This window comes from Nymphaea colorata, chromosome 7 (assembly GCF_008831285.2).
Source record: "Nymphaea colorata isolate Beijing-Zhang1983 chromosome 7, ASM883128v2, whole genome shotgun sequence".
NCBI classification, from domain to species: Eukaryota; Viridiplantae; Streptophyta; class Magnoliopsida; order Nymphaeales; family Nymphaeaceae; genus Nymphaea; species Nymphaea colorata.
The window spans coordinates 5,130,336-5,151,305 of NC_045144.1; the positions used below are offsets into that span (position 1 = coordinate 5,130,336).

Sequence of the window (20,970 nt, forward strand, 5' to 3'; positions counted from 1 at the left end):
ACCTCACTGCGCCATACTCACCACAGCAAAATGTTGTGGTGGAGGAGCAACAGGACAGTGATGGCAATGGCAAGATCTCTCCTCAAGAGCATGAGCATGACGGGAAGATTTTGGGGGGAGGAGGTACGACACGCAGTCTACATACTAAACCGCTTGCCTACGAAGGCCATGGGCGAGCACACCCCGTATGAAGCCGGATCTTGCACATCTTCGATTGTTCGACTACATGGCGCATGCCATGGTGACGACGCCACACCCCAAGAAGCTTGATGATCGCAGCCAGCCAATGGTGTATCTCGGCATCGAGGATGGCTGCAAGGCACACCGACTATTCAATCTACGGCGTGAAAAAAGCCATGTAAGTCGTGATGCTAAATTTGAAGAAAAACTAAAGTGGAATTCGAACATGGATGCAGGAGGCAGTGAATCGTCGAATTTCACTGTTGAGGAGGAGTCTAATACTGATTCGGTAGTAGGCAACTCAATTATAGGCGCACAAGCAGGAAGGTTGGTGTCCATGGAGCTAGGAAAATCGGCTTCTTCATCGACACCGATGGGTGGTGAAGCAACACCAACGATGACGTTGGCTCGGAGATTGCTAGCAAATGAAAATGCCGCAGCCTCAGAAATGGAGGACAGCAATGACGGACCCGTTTGATATAGACATATCGAAGATATCATGAGGGACGCTCAGTGCGTCGAGCTCGACGATGAAGACATCGAAGAAGAGGCCATGCTTGCGGCAACAGAGGAGTCGTCGTGTTACCAAGAGGTATCTGGTCAGCCGGCATGGGTGGAAGCGATGGCCAAGGAGATTGAGTCCATTGAAAAAAACTCGACCTGGACGCTGACAACCCTACCAGCCGAAACCAAAGCTCAGACTCAAATGGGTGTTTAAATTGAAGAAAAACTCAGACGGAGAGGTGATCAAGCACAAGGCTAGATTAGTCGTGAAAGGCTATGTCTAGTGGCAAGGGATCCACTTCGAGGAGGTGTTTGCGCCAGTCGCCAGGCTCGACATGATACGAGTCATCCTTGCCGTCGCAGCCGGCCGTGGGTGGCAAGTCTATCACCTTGACGTCAAATCAGCATTCCTCAATGGAGAACTTGAGGAGGAGGTCTATGTACCCCAGCCAGAAGGTTTCACGGTGAAAAACAAGGAGCATATGGTGCTCAAACTAAGCAAGGCATTGTACGGTCTCCGACAAGCACCTCGTGCTTGGAACACGTGGCTGGATCGAAGCCTGAAGCACCTTTGGTTCTCAAAGTGCACGCTGGAACAACCCATGTATACGAGGGGAAGAGACCGCGCCGGCATCATCGTTGGAGTTTATGTTAATGATCTAATTGTAACAGGGGAGGATTCGAAGGCGATCGCTGCATTCAAGCAGCAGATGATAGCTGAGTTCGAGATGAGCGACCTCGGCCTACTCACCAATTACCTTGGGATTGAGGTGGCACAAGGCGAAGAAGGTATTCAGATCAAGCAGACAGCCTATGCCAAGAAGGTGTTAATGCAATTTGGTATGCTTGATTGTAATCCCACAAAACTTCCCATGGAACCAAGGTCGCGACTGCACAAGGATCCCGAAGGACAGCGGGTGGATGCAACAGAGCATCGACGAGTCATCGGATGTCTGAGGTACCTTCTCCACACAAGACCAGATCTTTTGTATGCCGTCGGTGTAGCTAGTAGATTCGTAGAGAGACCGACAGTGATGCACCACAAGGCAGTGTAGCAGATTTTGTGATATTTAAACGGCACAATCCACTTTGGTCTTGTATACACTAGTGTAATCACCCCAAATTTTAAATCCAAGTTTAGATCCAAATCGAGAATTCCAAACTCAAATTCCAATGCCGAATTCAAATTTTGAATTTTGGCCCCAAAACTCCTTCCTCTTGGATTCAAATCTTGAATTCAAATTTCAAATTTTAGCTCTAAAACTCTTCCCTCTTGAATTCAAATCCTAAATTCGAATTTTGAATTTTGGCTCTAAAATTTGTCCCTCTTAAATACAAATATTGAATTCGAATTTCGAATTTTGGCTCCAAAACTCTTCCCTCTTGAATTAAATCTTGAATTTGAATTTTGAATTTTGGCTCTAATTTTGCATGTAATTTTGCGCTAGTTTCTTTCCAAATCACCCCATTATGAACCCTAAAGAGTTACTCGTTATATTGCTTGATTTTCTTCTATACCCAACGGTGGAAGAAATATATCCCTTGTGGCAAACCAAATCATAACATTCCATGTTTAGATATGAATCATATTTTCCAAAACACTTTCAAAAGAAACTTCTCTAATGCGGCCTTGGAGACTTAACTTAGGTTCTTACATGAGCCTAAGTTCCCCTCCGGCCTATATCAAAAATTGAAGTTGGCTATTTTTAATTCATTTCTTGATTTTAGTTATCATGAAGACAAGTACGTATATACATGTTATATATGTATATGTATACATGACTATTTCTTTTTGTCATTCTCTTTTTATGATTAAACATATTTTTTTACAAACTCTCATATACGTATATATAAATATATATACGTGTATTCCATTTTTAAATCTCTCTCTCTTTCGAAAATGATCTTTTCTTCTCTATTTGATTTAAACATCATTTTTTACAAGCTTTCATATACGTATCTATACATATATATATACATATATATGTACATATATATATGTATATGAATACATATCTCTCTTTCTTTTAAATCTTTGATTTTATGATTTTCAAGATCTCTTTCTCTATATCTCTCTTGAGATGTAGTCTTTCATATTTTCCGTTCTTTCAATATCTTACCATTTGAGATTTTAATTTTTCATTTGCCGACTTCATCAAGACCACAAACCAAGTAATGACCCAATATTGGATTCATGCTTGATAGGTCTACAATCCCAGTCCATTTGAAAACTTTTCTTTCATATATATGATATTTACAAAAACAAAAATCTTAGATGTATGTTGTGATAGGAATGACATTAGATGAATGTTGTGGTAGGAATGTTTTACATTCTTCCACTCATATAGGATAAATGCATCCATGCATTCTCACCCAGTTTATTTCACTTATGATCACAAGCACATCTCCAAAAGAACTTAAGCAAGAGGGGATGAAGCTGTAACTAGGTGGTAACCGAATTATAGCAAAATCTTAAACCTACTTAAAGTCTTAAAAGAACACTAAAGCGATTTCAAAATAATTTCGCAAGCTTTTCAAATGATATTTATTAATTCCACTTTTTCCTCAAAATATTTTACATTTTCAAGCAACTCTTCAAGAGTCTTTTCAAAAGTTTGAAACATCAAACTTTCAATATTTTCTACACCGCATATAGAATCAAAATGATGTTTAAGTAAAAATGAAATGCATCAATGATGAACATAGCCCTTGGATTGATTGCTCCCGGTAAAGGCGCCGAGAATGGTCAATCCTCATACCGACGGGTTAGTCCATTTTCTTTCCTATTTCAAAACAAACCTCATTTTTCTGAAGCATTACAAAACCAATGAAAATTTTGAGATGCAAACAACTAGAGGAAGAGAAGAAGAGGTGATTGTAGCTTGTGGAAACGTGTGTAAGTGTGAGTGCGTGAAGGAGCTCGTGGGTACGTGAGTTCCATCGGTTCCAAATCATGAGTAGTTAAAAAAATGGAGAAATTGGTGGGAGTGAAAAGTGAAGACGTGAGGAAAACTTGTGAATGTGTGTGCGGTTCCCAAGATATTGGGTGATGGAGAAAATGGTGCGAGACTTGATGGCAGAAAAGAAGGAGATCATGGGAGTGACCAGCGGTTACTAAGTTGAGGGCTGAAATGGAGGAGATCATGGAATGACCAACGGTTATTAGCATGATGGTCAAGTTTTTGTTTTTCTGTATATAGTTGTTAGAGAAAGTTGAAGGAAGTATGCCCAAAAGAAGAAAGATTTTTTTTTTCCTTAAACCTCTTCCCTCTACTCGTGAAGTCCCCTCTCGTTCTCCACTCTCTCTCTCCAACTGTCTCGTTACTCTCTCTCTCCCCTGCCGTGTACTCTTTGCCCTGTTGCACTCTGCATCCGTCTCCTTGGTGTGTTGCAGCCTACGGTCACCTTTCCTCATTTTGCCATTACCAAAAGGGAGGTGATTGAGTGTGAATCAAAGGAGTGCGCCAACATGAATATCTTAAGACTTTGAGATCCATGGATTTAATGTCAGAAATCAGGCATTTTCATGTTGATCATAGGTCTGGCCTTTGATTTGAGATCCTCAGTTTGGAGAGCCATGCATCCTTTGAGAACTAAGAACCATCCTTTGAGACCAAAACTTAAAACAACAATACGAAAAACAGAAAAAATTGCAGAACCGCTCGACAAAGAGACTATTCTTAAGGAAAAGAACCATTTTTGTATAAATAGGATCTGAAAAATGAAGTGGTTCCAAATTTTTACCTTCCTAAGTGAGAGTCTCATCAAGAAATATGGATCCCAAGATGGCAGTGATAACAAGTGAGAGAGGACTGAACACAAAGACGAACACTGGCCCTCTTTTCTTTACGGCCCATGACATGAGAGACAACACCATCGCTGAGACGAACATGGCCTACATAACCCGAAGAGAGAAAATTGAGATGAAAGAACTGACTCAATCAAATTCCAAGTGCTTTCTTAAGTCACATGCTTCAAACTTATGTGATCCTAATTCCAGAAACAAAATACCCAATTTGTTTAATAATTCTAACTTTTTGAAAAATAAGCATTTTGATGGTAAAATTCCATGATTCTGTGTATATAAACGCCTCCTTAATTACTTGTTAGACCCATAGGGAACAATTTGATCTTTTCAACATTGACAATTAAGAGAGAGAACAAATACCCCGTAAATGGTAGTCAAGAGCTTGACATCCCAGCTGAGCCTCCATGCAGATAGAGTCCTATCGACAACGCCTGCAATACATGTGTACTGAATGGCTGAAAACAGGCACATGAGGGCTGTGCTGGAGTAAGGATGTGGATACCTCTCGTTCATCTTGGCCTACAAATATTAGAGATCAAACTTCATTACCATGTCCTCATTCTAGACAATACTCAATGGGGCATTTGATCTAGTGTTCGGGAACATGTCCATAAAATGTTTAACCCACGTCCACTAGAATGTCTGATAAAAATGTTTACCGATGTTAATGTGAGTGTTGATAAAATACATAATTCATATTGGTTTAAAACCTTTGTTTTAGATTTGAAATACATAATCCTTGAGGATTTTGAAGTTTTGGAATTGAGTTATTCGTTGTGAAATCTAGGTGATGATGATCATCTTACGATCAAAATTGATTTTGAACTCTTCTTTTGTCAAATCATGTGATTTGTAGAATTCATTCTTTTGAAAAAACATGGTTCCAAATCGTTAGAAAGCATGTTGTTTTTCAAACGCACTTTGGCCAAAAGATTATGAATGCATTGCTTATGTTTTCTTTTGAAGTTAAGTGAGGTTTACAAATTCTCATTGCAATGACTTGGTCACTTTTTGCAACTCAAATTTGAATCACTTAACGTCTTGAGAATGTGCATGTGGTGCTATTGATTTTGAGTGAAGGTGAATGCATGAAACGGGAAGAGAAACTATATGGAACATTCATTCTTCTCTCTCTCATAATCTCTCAAAGTCCTTATTGCACATCATACAATCTATGCATGAAGATTGACTAAAATGTAGGACTTTCTCTATATGTGCTTATTATATGATTAAGCACATGAATTAGAGATGTAGTCCATAAGCTTGAGGCTTGACATAAAATTTATCAAAATGATGAAAATATATAAATGATGCCAAGTTCAATCTTTGAAATGGAAGGGAGACGTGGATGACATCCACTTTTGTCTCAAAATAGCTAAAAATCAGACCTTGTGTTGATTTAGATAGCTGAAAATTGTAGACAATGATTCCAATGAAGGGCTTGTTTCTTAGATAGAAATAAGAAGTCTTTCAAGTAGATTCAAATTCCAGATTTGATAGTAATGAGATCGTCAACTCTTTTGGATCATTTTAGGATAGTTGGTATTTCAAATATGTGAACTTTAACATTCTTAAACCAATTCCTATGAAACATGGTCTGATTTCAACAACATACATATATCTTACGTATGGATTTGCTGAAATTAAGTAAAAATAAAATGAAAATGATTCATAGCCTTGCACTATGAAAATCAATAAAAATGGAACATTTCCTTAAAAACCGATTTGAAAACATGTTCCAACCTGATTTTAAGAGATGAATGTAATTTTTGACAAGAAATCGGATACATATATGTACATATATAACAATGTATACATATACGTACCTTACTTTTCAAAATGAAATTTTATCAAGGGACCGCATGATTCATGAATCATGAGGATTCATGGTTGGGTTCTTTCATGTAGGAAGATTGAAAACTTGTTTCACATCTCCCCTACTACCCTTGATTAATTAAATTGAAAGACATGAATCAAAATGACTGTGAATAAGAAATAAAATAAAACAATGCTCAAGCTTATTCGCCCATCATTTCGCCGTACAAGTGTGGATCACATTCACAAGAACGTATCCATCCCTTATAGGCATTTTCATCATACATGATGCAGCAAAATCACTCTCTCACCATGGGATTCTCTCATGGTAGGGAGTTCAAAATGGTATTAAGTTGATTCCTTTGAAAGGGACGTGGCCTTGGAGCCCATTTCAAAATTTGATACGTGAGTTCATATTTAAGAAAAACCGACATATGCATGCATTATGCATTAACATGTACATTGAAGCGTAGGTTTCCATTAGCTGGACATCATTCTCAGCCATAAGCAAATGAAAATAAACCCTCCCACGAATTGCTGGAATTAAAATAAATCAAGAATAAGCTAAAGTAGAAGAGAAGTGAGTTAAAATCACCTACCTTGCAGTCGGTCTTGATGCTTGTCCTTCGTCTTTACTTGTTTTCTAAATCGAGCAATCCTAAACAAGAACCCAACCGTGGATTCAAGCTTAGCAAAGCTAGAATAAGAAATAGCTTGCATGCTGGAATTTAGAATGGAGAATGAGAGAGCTTCTCTCCACAAAAATCCTAAGTAAGGGTTCACTTAAGCACCCTAACTTAGCAAACTCGATAGAGAGAATGAAGAAGAAAATGAGAGAAAGGGGAGAAGAAAGCTTGGACGAATCTTCTTGCTCCTCCTTGGCTTCTCTCTCCAAGCTCCTTGGCCGCAACACTTGATGGAATACTCCAAAAATTCGTCCCCTTCCTTGGTGGCCAAGGGGAGGTTTATATAGAGGAGGAGGTGGGTTCAACCACCTTCTTAACTCACCTTGGGAACTTGCTTAAGACCTTGGGGACTTGTAAAATGAGTTAAATAGGCTTTAAAGACTCTAATTGACCTTTTCTCAGCCCATTTCCATGAGCTAGGTGGGCTGGGCTAGGTTTGGTCAACATGGGTTCAGACCTAGGTGACCAACTTGACCAAAATTTTAGACGAAAATGCCCTTGCACTGGGTTTTACCCTTATTTTGTACTATTTATTTATTTTTTGTTTGAAATCGAGCTTGTAAGGTTAAAACCTAGTTACTAAGCTCCAAATGCCATTGAATTATGATAATTCAATTTAAATTTTAATAAAATTCGAAAATTTTATCAAATTTGGTTCGAAAAGGGTATTTTCGTCCAAAACTTGATTGAAAATGGATTTCAACTGAATCAAACTTTCACTTGAGAAATTCAATTTAAATTTGGTATTTGATTCATGCATTTGACAAATTCAAATGTTTATTTGTCTTTCATAAACCAATTTAGGCTTTTTAATCTCAGTTTGTCCGTCGAAGGGTAAAATTGTCCAAATTGATCAATGTCGACCAATTGACCAAAGTCAAAGCTCATTTGCGAGTAGTTTGACTTTGTTTGAGGTAATTTGATAAATTTGGGTCAAGAAAGCTCTTTATTGAGCTAAATTGTACTTTGACTGATTTTAGTCAAAGTAGGTTTGGTTCGGTCAAAGTTTATTTTCGTCCATTAATTGGATCATGAGACAGACTTACGCTTTGACTGTGTTGAGTCCATGCTGACCAAACCTAGCTGGAATTGGAACCACTTTTGGGTGCACCCAGGTCAAACCTACTTGGATTAAGTAGGTTAGGTGAGTTTGACCAGTCTAGTAATTGTTTCCTTGAAAATGATTGACCTCGTTAAAGAAGAGAGAGAGACATAAATGTCTCTCTTTTCCTAGGTTTCTCCTTTATTTCTTCTTGAAAATGACTTTTCTTCAATATTTATTTATTTATTATTATTTTGTTTTAAATGGAGGGGCGCGTGGCCCCTGGGGGGCTCTTGACCACACGGGCTTGGTGGGGCCCACAAGCGGGTCCCGTGTAGTATTCTAGACTCAATTCTTGGATCTAAGTCAAAATTTAAATGTTGCAATTGGATTTGGAATTGTAATCCTGCATGGGGATCCGTGTCCCGGGTTAAATTCATGATTTGAATCTAATTGTTCTTTAGATCCGAAAATTGGCTTTGAAATTGCAAATTTTCACAATTTTTTTGTGAAATTTTCATATTGCTTCAATTTTGATGTGGAAAAATTTGGGGTGTTAACAGATGCCCCTCTTTGCTGTTAAGCAAGTTGAATAATTTGCTTAATAGCAAAGATTCACGAACCAAATTTTTGCAAATCGTTTGGAAAATCTATTTTTAAATGATGTTGAACCATGCTCGCTCGAGGGGAAATGCTAGGCATAGACCTGAAATAAGAAGATTTTTCTCCATCTCATTGGAGACTTTGTAGATGAATTAATGTTGGTTGAAAAATTTTGCAATTGTGAAAGTTTTTGCATTTGATGCTTAGAGAACTTAGCTCTTGATGGCTTCTAGACCATTGGCAAGTGCTTTTTCTCTCCTTTTACTTAGTTTTTCACATACTCGCTTTTGCTTTTGAATTTTGATTTTCTTTTTGAGCCACCCTTCACTCTTGGGAGAAATTCCTCACCACCCCAAAAGCTACTACGGAGTTCCACCGCTTTGGCGGTTTTGTGTAGTTTGCTTTGTGTAATATCAAGTCTATCGGGCTTTCTTCTGAACCCTTGTAACAAGCTTTGGACCGGTAACTCCTAGACCAGTTGGCCTTAGGGTACCAAGTGTAAACACTCATCGGACTTACTTGCTCGAATTCAAAAGGCTTTAGGAGACTTCATATAAGCAAAACGTTCATGGATTACTTTTTAGCTTCACGGGGTAAGCATAGGTCATATGCCCACCCGTGCCTACAGAGCTTTGAACCAGAGGAACAACTACACTCACCCCGAGCTCATCGCTCAATTCATTTTGCTTGATAGCTTTTTCTTGCATCTTGCCAAGGTCTTTTAGCTCACAAGGACTTTTTCTTGTGGCATCTCATGCTAGACCCTTACAAGTGCCAATTGTCGAGACCAACATTAATTTTTCTACATTAATCCCTCAATTTCATTGAAATTTCTTGCATATTTCAAGCCAATGCCTTCGCCATTGTCTTCAAGACATGGGCTGAGTTTGGAAATTTTGACGTTTTTTTTTTTTTTGAAACTGAGGGATACTATGCCCCTTAGTTGGTTTGAAAATTGGCAAAAATGTGTTTAAAGCACAATTGTTTCGAAATCATTGGTTTGCAAATTCAAGTATAGAATTTCTTGAGATGCAAAGCATTAATCGGATCAGGGATTTCGACTCCATCGGCGTCAATCAGCCGATAAGAATTGTGAGGTAGAACCTCCTTGACGACATAAGGTCCTTCCTAGTTCGGTGCCCATTTTCCTTTAGGTCTACTCCTGAGTGGAACTATGGATCTTAAAACAAGATCATTTACCTGAAATTTTCTTTCAATGACTGATTTGGCATAATGTCGGGCGACTTTCTTATGATAGACTTCGGCATGCTCTGTCGCTTGTAGTCTTTTCTCGTCTAAGAGGTCTAATTGAGCAAGTCTCTTTTTTTTATACTTGCTAATTGGGAGTTCAATGAGAGCAGCAAATTTCGTTGCTGGTTTTTTGACATGTAATGGAAGGACACTACATGTTGTCCTTCGACTGTTTCTAAGGTGATTGCTTCGACCCATTTGGTGAAATAATCTGTAGCTGCAAGAAAATACCTGTGTCTATTTGAGGCAGGCGGATTGACTGGTCCGACCACGTCGAAGGCCCACATGGAGAATGGCCATGGTGAGCTGACCGGATGAAGGTACGCTGCAAGAGCATGAATTGATGGTGCATGCAACTGACATTTGATGCATTTCTTGACAAATTGGTGACAGTCTCTTTGCATTGTGGGCCAATAGTACCCTGCTTTGACTATCTGCTTGACGAGGGTCTGATACCCTACATGTCCCCCACAAATTCCTCCATGGGCTTTTTGAATGACTTCTAGTGCCTCATTTGCATCGAGACATCTAGCATATTCTGTGCTGAATCCTCTTCTGTATAGGATGTCGACTAAAATGAAATATCTTGAAGACATGTGTCTCAAAACTCTTTGCTCCTTTCGAGATATTTCTGGTGGAAGTGTTCCAGTTTGGAGAAAATCCTTGATGTTCTGATACCGTGGTGTTTCTCTACTTTCTGCTTGCAATACCTATTCTGGTATGACAAAAGATGGTTGTTCGAGTCTTCCAACTTCAAAAGATCTGATAGATTCTCCAGGTTTGAAGGCAATGGTAGAGCCTAAACTGGCTAAACCGTCTGCTATTGGGTTAAATTCTCTTTTGATATGTAAGAGTTGATATTCCTTGAACTGTCTTAAGAGGGAAGCTCCTAACTCTTGATATGGGATCAATTTCTGATCTTTGACTTGCCAATCTCCATTGACCTAACTGACAGCTAAGAGAGAATCTCCAAAAATGTGAACTCTCTGCACTCTAAATTTGAGGAACATTTTGAGTCCTTGGATTAGGGCCTCGTACTCTGCCATATTATGCGTGCATAAAAAATTCAATTTGAGAGAGTAATGAATCATTTCCCTTTCTGGTGTAATGAAAAGTATCCCAATGCCTGCCCCAGCTGTGCTCTTAGATCCATCAAAGTACATCTCCCAAATCGGCTCTGGTTCAGTTGTTAGGATTTGCTCATTTGGAAAATCATCATTTGTTCTAATTTCTTCATGTAGAGGAAAATCTGCCAATTGGTCTGCAATGGCTTGCCCCTTGATTGATTTTTGTGACACATATTCTAAATCATATTGCATCAGCAAAACCTGCCTCTTTACTATCCTTCCATTCAGAAATGGCTGTTCAAGGATATATTTGAGTGGATTAAGTTTGGATAAAATTTTAACTTCGCATGCCAATAGGTAATGTCTTAATTTTTGACACATCCATACCAAGGCCAAGCAAGTTTTTTCCATGTGCGAGTAGTTCTTTTCATATTGCACAAATGTCTTACTGATGTAATAAATAAATGGCATGTTCTATTCGACATCCTTCTTTATATTGAGCCAAAAATCACCACAAACTGAATTGTTGACTGTGACGTAAAGAAGTAGAGGTTTCCCCAGAATTGGTGGTTTTAAAATTGGTGGACAAAGAAGACACTGCTTGATCTTTTCAAATGAGACTCGACATTCATGTCCTCATTCAAACTTGACTCCTTTCCGTAGTAAATGGTTGAAGGATTCACATCTCATGGCAAGATTAGATATAAACCTTCTAATTGACTGAACTCTGCCTTGCAAGCTACGTAGCTCCTTGAGATTTGTTGGTGGCAGCATTTCGATGATCGCCTTTGCTATGGAGGGATCCTTTTCGATTCCCTTTTTGCTAACCATAAATCCCAAAAGCTTACTAGATTCCACACCAAATACACATTTTTGTGGATTCAACCTAAGCTTATACTGTAAGAGTCTATCAAAAATTTGAGAAAGAATATTGATGTGATTTTCCCTTGTTTTTGACTTAATTAGTAGATCATCTACATATGCATCCATGATCTGATGCATTTGATCATGAAAAATAGCTGTCATGGCTCTTTGATATGTTGCCCCAGCGTTCTTCAAATCAAACGGCATTACCGTATAGCAAAAAGTGCCTCATGGATTGTAAACGATGTTTTGGCTTGATCTTGAGCAGCCAGTTTAATTTGGTTATAGTCAGAATATCCATCCATAAAGGAGAACAAAGCGTGGCCTGCAGTACTATCGACCAACAAGTCGATGTTTGGAAGTGGGTAGTCATCCTTTGGTGTAGCCTTATTTAAATCTCTTAAATCGATGCAGAGCCGAATTTTGCCATTTTTCTTTTGGACCACCACAATGTTTGCTAACCATTCAGGATAGTCGATTGCTCGGATGAACCCTGCCTTTAGTAGGTCTTCTAGGCCTTCCTTAACTTGCCCCTCAAGACGAGGGTCTAGTTTTCAAAACTTATGTTTGATTGGCTTGCATTATGGTTTCAATGGTAGTCGATGCTCGACTAATTTTGTATCGAGTCCTGACATGTCATCATAAGTCCATGCAAAGGCTTCTTGATGCTCTTTGAGGAAGTCTATCAACTCTTTTCTTTCACCGGCTGAAAGACTTGTTCCGATTTGCAAAATCTTTGGGTTCTCTTCCATGCCAATATTAATTTCCTCAATTGGATCATTCATCAAAGGTGACGGTTGATCTTGCTTTCTTATTTGGATGAACTCTGGACACTGTCTCAGTGAATTCTGGATTTACCTCCTTAAAGACTTTTGTTGTTTGATCCTCAGATGCCATCCTAAAGAATATAAAGAAGTTAGATGAGATTTGAGATATTGTACATGAAAGTAAATTGCATATGTCATTGCATCTTTGAAGGTATTACAAAATGAAGACACTTCGCCTATTTGGAGTACAATGATAACAAAATAACAAAATGATGACTAGATGACAAAATGATAGCAAATTTATTGATTCAGTTTGATGGTGAACATCTGCCTATGGTATTGCTCTTGACAAAAGGTATTGGCTTGAATTCTTCCTCGGTATCCACTTTTTCATAGCTTTGGCATCCTAAGGCTTGAGTGCCTCGTTGTCCTGTCAAGGTAACTGGTTCCAAGATTCCATTTTCATGTTTGCCAAGACCAGTAAATGGCTGGTAGCCATGACGTATGAATAAATCCAATCCTTTCTCATTCTGGCAAAATTTCTTGAATAACGGATGACTTTTGTAACTTGTTTCAGGTTTGGTACCGTTTTTCACCCACACCTGTTTCTTTGGTTTCTAAATGGCCAATCTGCTAAGACTTTGAGATATTTCTTTTTCTTTGCAGACTCGAATACTAGGTACCTCAATTGTATATGTTGGTACTAGAATCATTGGGTGCACAAGCCGACTCTCTCTATCCTCTGCATAGATGGTTATAGTATTCCTATTGTGAGTCTATTTGATGCATTGATGTAGAGTGGGAGGAACTGCATTGGTAGCATGGATCCACGGTCTGCCAAGCAATAGGTTGAATGAGGGTTCTATATCCACCACATGAAATAAAACCCGATGATACGTCTCAGAGATATTCAGATCTAGACATATACATCCTAGGCATGGTTGTCCTGTTCCATCATATCCATGGATGAAAATCAACAATGGTGTATAGTCAGCCTGTCTTATGCCTAACTCACGAGCTGTTTGTTGTGGACAAATGTTCAGGCTTGCTCCACCATCAATTAAAACATGAGAAACTCTGGTTCCCCTTGTTTCTACTACTATCTGCAAGGCATCATTATGCAATGCACCTCCAATTGGTAGATCTTTATCAGAGAACATGATCAGACCATTTTCACATAATTCAAATGCCCATCTATTTCCTTGGTTAAAGCTAAATCCTCCCTTCCTGACTTCGGGTAAGGGGTCTAATTCCTTGAAAATGGATTCCAATGATTCAGGGTCGCACACTTGTGACTTCTGATCAATCTCTATCAGATGGTCTTGTTTAACCAGTCCGGTTTGTGCATTGATGGATCATTTATCATGTTTGAAAAGTAATCCAAAGAAATCCAGGGACGCTATATCCCTTTTGTTTGTCACCATAATTTGACGACCTGTTGAAAATCTGACCATCGAAACTATTCATTTTCCATGTTTAAGAAAATGGTTTTTGAGAATGTCTGGTTGTTCGCTGACTTCTTTGATGATTTCTTTATCTACTGCATCTTGCACAATATTTTTAAGTACAAGACAGTCTTCTGTTCGTGTCCTGGAGCACGATGAAATTTGCAAAATTGCTCTTCCATAATCGGTGGGGGGTTGGAGACTTTTTGGAGAAACAGAGTACCTCTTTCGATCAACATGTGCATGACCTCTTCATAACTCTGTTGTAATGGGGTGAATTTCCTATCGTATCCCCATCCATGATGTTTATTTTTAGTGCCACTGCTACTGCCACTAGCTCTGTCCATTAGCCCTTTATTCTTGGGATATTCTGGCCTCTCTTTCTTGAAGGTGGCGGCGTTGGCTACGACGTTGGCTGGAGCATTTTGACTCCTACTATTCTTCTTTGTATCTTCTCTAACCTTTACCTGGATGACAACATCAAAAGCTCCATTTTCAATTCCTGCTTCAATGCATTCTGCCCTTTTGGTGAGATCGATGAAAGACTTTATTGGAGCATTGGAAATGAGGCACCTTAATGGTTGTGTCAAATTGTTTACGATGTGTCCCAATGCATGGGATTGAGAGATTGGGTCTCTCATCTTCTTGCAAGAAAACCTCCATCTTTGAATAAAATCTCTCACATTTTCACCTGGTCTCTGCTTCAGATAGCATAGTGTGGTGATCGTTGGTGCAGTTTTGACGTTTTGAATGAACCTTTCAATGAAAAGGTTGATTAACTTATCAAAATTCTTCAATTCCACTGGGTAGATGTGTTCCTGATACCACTGTGCTGCAATTCATTCTAGGCTTCTGGGGAAACATCGAAAGAGGGCCCTGTAATTGTGGCGGAATTTGTAGCATTCAACAAAGAACATAGCCAAATGTGCCTTTGGGTCTCCATGACCATCAAATTTGATAAATTTCTTGGGCAAGTTTTTTATGTGCTTGTCATTTTCGAAGCTTTCGTTGAAATCTTCGCACGTAAAATTCCTTTTATTCTTGCCTTTGAGTTGAACTGCGTTCAACTTCTTTTCAACTTCCTGAATTTTTGTTTTCCAGGATTCTCCCTTCTTCTTTTTCTTGGGAGTTTTTGGTTCTTTCTCACTGCTGGATTCTGTTGTAGTATCTTCAGAAGAGTCGGAACTACTTGATGAATACTTCTTTGTCTTCTTCCTTTTATTTTTGGCCTTTTCTGCCTGAGCTTGTTCTTCATTGAACATAATCATGTATCTCAGAAATCTTCTATATTCTTCAAATTCTGGATCATTCATTTCTAGCTTGGGAGGTGTTTCTGAGGAGGATTCTTCTCTCTTGTCTCCCATAAAAGTTTGCTCTAGCTCCATTTCAATCCTTCTTCTTTGTTGCCTTTTGGTTTCGACCATAAAGCGGATATTCACCTTGCAAGAAGAAAAATTAAAAAATGTTAGGATGTGAATTGATGAGAGATGACAAATTTTGATTGCATATTGAAAGAAAGTTGAGAATGACAAAACTTGACAAAGTTCAACATAACTTGACAAAACTTGACAAATTTTGGCTTGACAACATTGAACTAGACATGACAATCTAAGACAGAAGGATAGATGGGCGGACTTCATCCCACCATTTTACATATTCGGGACCCATTCCTGGACCAAGGACAAGATACAAGTGAGCAAATGATTCCCAACGTTGTTGGGCATAGGTGTATATCCCGGACCACTCTTCAGTGTCTAGTTCACACTCCACGATGGCTCCTTCCGACTCAATTAGATATGCCTTCCTTTGACGCAGTGAGAATTGCCTGAGGCAACGCTCTGGATGACATTCGACTATGAAGAATGGCCCCAATAGAAGACTTCCTCTGACTGGGTTGTAGGTGTATCTTGACTTGATGACTTCCCAATCAAAGAAGTCCCAAATGATGGTGGAGTCATCCACTTCCTCCATCTTCCTACGGTAGTACTCCATACTGGATAACTGGCTATTAGTGTTGAAGATATTGATGTCCATCTTTCTCTAGAAAATGCCAACTTCGTTTCCCTGTGAGTTTACGAATCACTTCTAGAGTTTTGACTTGACCTTGGTTTACAAGGAACTGGTCTTCAATTGGACCTCTTGGATCACCTTTTGGCTCTGGCAAACCCATAATGTTGGAGAACTCATCAAGAGTGATTGCCATTTCACCCCATGGAAACCAGAATGTGTTGGTTCTTGGGTTCCATCTTTCAGCAATTGCGTGGATTAGATTGCCATTGAAAGGTTGCATGGCAAGACTGACTGCTTCTTCAAGACTGCAATCCTCTAAGTGGTCCGGGTACATGCACCGAAAAGTTGGGTACCATGAAAGATACCACTGAGGTAGGTAGACTCCACTTGGGATGATGCGAAGTCCGGATCGGCCTTGACATGACCCAAATAGGATGTGATCATATGAGAAAATGCTTTCTGTGTCCATCTAGAGAAGAGAAAGTATTGGACTTTGACATGGATTGACCCAATAGAGACTCAAAAAAGGCTTTGACATTGGGTTTGGACATGGGTTTAGAGGCAAAGTAAAACATCATATGCATCCAAGCAATTAATGAAAAATTGATAATGCAATCCCTAGGACTCTTGGCTGTATGCATTGTTTTGAAAATTGGTCTTGGAACCTATGGAGAATAAATGGGTAAATGGTTCTTTATTTATCCAAAATTTATGGTATGCCTATATACCAAGTTTATGGTACTGACATAGACTCCTCCAAGGGTTTTCTAGATTTGGGCTCTCCATTTCTCCTTGTTCACCCATTGATATACCGGGACTATTGTCCGTTTCGGTACTAATGGGGGGACTTCTCAGTCCAATTGGGTGGTCCAGTTGTAAGGCTATATCTTGGACTAATGTCCTAGAAATAGCCTAGCAACATGATGACCGTGATATGATATAGGTAAGGATTTGTTTTTCAAAATTCATGAGAAGATGTGAAATAGATGGCTCTATTGCATACATTCCTAAGAGATAGATTTGAAATTTTGAGAGCATACATGGGCTGTATACAATCCCTAAATTGAGGAGGGGTAGGATAAATTGAAATGAAAGAGGTTCATGAAATCTCCTCAATGTACACTACATGATGTCGGTATGCATTTTTGCGAATTTTTTTTATGCAATTGATGTCTCATATATGATCCAAATAAGTCCTTAGACAAACAATGACGGGTCCCACCGGGTGTGCCATCTGTTTGCACCCCTCTCTTTTTTTAAGGAGGTCGAAATGCGAGTCAGCAAACTTCTTTTAAAATTAAGATTTTGAGAAAATTTTCAAGAGAAATGGATCCGCCCATCGGTACGAGCTCCAACCGTTCCTGCCGCCTTTAACAGGAGTAATTAGACCAAAGACTAAGGATCATTTGGATCATATACGAGTTATTGATGCAAATCCTAGGTGCTTGTGCATTGAGGTTTTCGATTCAAGAACCGAAATTCATTTTTGAATAAATGAATTTGAATATTGGGGGGTCTTCAAATTGGTTTAGAACCTTTGTATTCGATTTGAAATACATAATTCTTGATGATTTTGAAGATTTGGAATTGAGTTCTTCGTTGTGAACTCTAGGTGATGATGATCATCTTATGATCAAAATTGATTTTGAACTCTTGTCAAATCATGTGATTTGTAGAATTCATTCTTTTGAAAGAACATGGGTTCCAAATCATTAGAAAGCATGTTGTTTTTCAAACGCACTTTGGCCAAAAGATTATGAATGCATTGCTTGTGTTTTCTTTTGAAGTTAAGTGAGGCTTACAAACTCTCATTACAATATGACTTGGTCACTTTTTGCAACACAAATTTGAATCACTTAACGTCTTGAGAATGTGCATGTGGTGCTATTGATTTTGAGTGAAGGTGAATGCATGAAACGGGAAGGAAAACTATATGGAATATTCATTCTTCTCCCTCTCATAATCTCTCAAAGTCCATATTGCACGTCATACAATCTATGCATAAAGATTGATTAAAATGTAGGACTTTCTCTATATGTACTTATTATATGATTAAGCACACGAATTAGAGATGTAGTCCATAAGCTTGAGGCTTGACATAAAATTTATCAAAATGATGAAAATATATAAATGATGCCAAGTTCAATCTTTGAAATGGATGGGAGACGTGGATGACATCCACTTTTGTCTCAAAATAGCTAAAAATCAGACCTTGTGTTGATTTAGATAGCTGAAAATTGTAGACAATGATTCCAATGAAGGGCTTGTTTCTTAGATAGAAATAAGAAGTCTTTCAAATAGATTCAAATTCCAGATTTGATAGAAATGAGATCGTCAACTCTTTTGGATGATTCTAGGATACTTGGTATTTCAAATATGTAAACTTTGACATTCTTAAACCAATTACTATGAAACATGGTCTGATTTCAATAACATACATACATCTTACGTATGGATTTGCTGAAATTAAGTAAAAATGAAATGAAAATGATTCATAGCCTTGCACTAGGAAAATCAATAAAAATAGCCCATTTCCTTAAAAACCGATTTGAAAACATGTTCCAACCTGATTTTAAGAGAGGAATGTAATTTTTTACAAGAAATCAGATACATATATGTACATATATAACATGTATACATATACGTACCTTACTTTTCAAAATAAAATTTTATCAAGGGACCGCATGATTCATGAATCATGAGGATTCATGGTTGGGTTCTTTCATGTAGGAAGATTGAAAACTTGTTTCACATCTCCCCTACTACCCCTGATTAATTAAATTGAAAGACATGAATCAAAATGACTGTGAATAAGAAATAAAATAAAACAATGCTCAAGCGTATTCATCCAGCATTTCGCCGTGCAAGGGTGGATCACATTCATAAGAACGTATCAATCCCTTATAGGCATTTTCATCATACATGATGCAGCAAAATCACTCTCTCACCGTCGGATTCTCTCATGGTAGGGAGTTCAAAATGATATTAAGTTGATTCCTTTGAATGGGACGTGGCCTTGGGGCCTATTTCAAAATTTGATACGTGGGTTCATATTTAAGAAAAACCGACATATGCATGCATTATGCATTAACATGTACATTGAAGCGTAGGTTTCCATTAGCTGGACATCATTCTCAGCCATAAGCAAATGAAAATAAACCCTCCCACGAATTGCTGGAATTGAAATAAATCAACAATAAGCTAAAGTAGAAGAGAAGTGAGTTAAAATCACCTACCTTGCGGTCGGTCTTGATGCTTGTCCTTCGTCTTCACTTGTTTTCTAAATCGAGCAATCCTAAACAAGAACCCAACTGTGGATTCAAGCTTAGCAAAGCTAGAATAAGAAATAGCTTGCTTGCTGGAATTTAGAATGGAGAATGAGAGAGCTTCTCTCCACGAAAATCCTAAGTAAGGGTTCACTTAAGCACCATAACTTAGCAAACTCGATAGAGAGAATGAAGAAGAAAATGAGAGAAAGGGGAGAAGAAAGCTTGGAGGAATCTTCTTGCTCCTCCTTGGCTTCTCTCTCCAAGCTCCTTGGCTGCAACACTTGATGAAATATTCCAAAAATTCGTCCCCCTCCTTGGTGGCCAAGGGGAAGGTTATATAAAGGAGGAGGTGAGTTCAACCACCTTCTTAACTCACCTTGGGAACTTGCTTAAGACCTTGGGGACTTGTAAAATGAGTTAAATAGGCTTTAAAGACTCTAATTGACCATTTCTCAGCCCATTTCCATGAGCTAGGTGGGCTGGGCTAGGTTTGGTCAACATGGGTTCAGACCTAGGTGACCAACTTGACCAAAATTTTAGACGAAAATGCCATTGCATTGGGTTTTGCCCTTATTTTGTACTATTTATTTATTTTTTGTTTGAAATCGAGCTTGTAAGGTTAAAACCTAGTTACTAAGCTCCAAACGCCATTGAATTATGATAATTAAATTTAAATTTTAATAAAATTTGAAAATTTTATCAAATTTGGTTCGAAAAGGTTACTTTCGTCCAAAACTTGATTGAAAATGGATTTCAACTGAATCAAACTTTCACTTGAGAAATTCAATTTAAATTTGGTATTTGATTCATGCATTTGACAAATTAAATTGTTTATTTGTCTTTCTTAAACCAATTTGGGCTTTTTAATCTCAATTTGACCGCAGAAGGGCAAAATTGTTCAAATTGATCAATTTCGACCAATTGACCAAAGTCAAAGCTCATTTGCGAGTAGTTTGACTTTGTTTGAGGTAATTTGATAAATTTGGTTCTAGAAAGCTCTTCATTGAGCTAAATTGTACTTTGACTGAGTTTAGTCAAAGTGGGTTTGGTTCGGTCAAAGTCTATTTTCGTCTATTAATTGGATCATGAGACAGACTTAGGTTTTGACTATGTTGAGTCCGTGCTGACCAAACCTAGCTGGAATTGGCACCACTTTTGGGTGCACCCGGGTCAAACCTACTTGGATTAAGTAGGTTAGGTGAGTTTGACCAGTATAGTAATTGCTTCCTTGAAAATGATTTTTTTTTTTTAAGGAGGACCTGGTTAAAGAAGAGAGAGAAACATAAATGTTTCTCTTTTCCTAGGTTTCTCCTTTATTTCTTCTTGAAAATGACTTTTCTTCAATATTTGTTTATTTTATTTTTTTTTTAAATGGAGGGGCGCGTGGCCCCTGGGGGCTCTTGACCACACGGGCTAGGTGGGGCCCACACGTGGGTCCCGTGTAGCATTCTAGACTCAATTCTTGGATCTAAGTCAAAATTTAAATTTTACAATTGGATTTGGACTTGTAATCCTGCATGGGGATTCGTGTCCCGAGTTAAATTCACGATTTGAATCTAATTATTCTTTAGATTCGAAATTGGCTTTGAAATTGCAAATTTTCACAATCCTTTTGTGAAATTTTCATATTGCTTCAATTTTGATGTTGAAAAATTTGGG

At 38.4% G+C, this 20,970-nt stretch overlaps 1 protein-coding gene across 1 annotated transcript in view; it reads right to left on the bottom strand.

Moving 5' to 3' along the window:
• Positions 1–9,014, bottom strand: part of LOC116257684 (WAT1-related protein At1g09380-like) — a gene marked incomplete at its 5' end in the record, with an annotated part of 30,852 nt that extends 21,838 nt beyond the window's left edge. Inside the window, 3 exons of the mRNA XM_031634637.1 lie at positions 4,853–5,011; positions 7,233–7,252; positions 8,990–9,014. Coding sequence (XP_031490497.1) covers positions 4,853–5,011; positions 7,233–7,252; positions 8,990–9,014 — 204 coding nt within the window. The remainder of the gene's footprint in view (positions 1–4,852; positions 5,012–7,232; positions 7,253–8,989) is intronic.
• Positions 9,015–20,970: the final 11,956 nt, after the last annotated feature.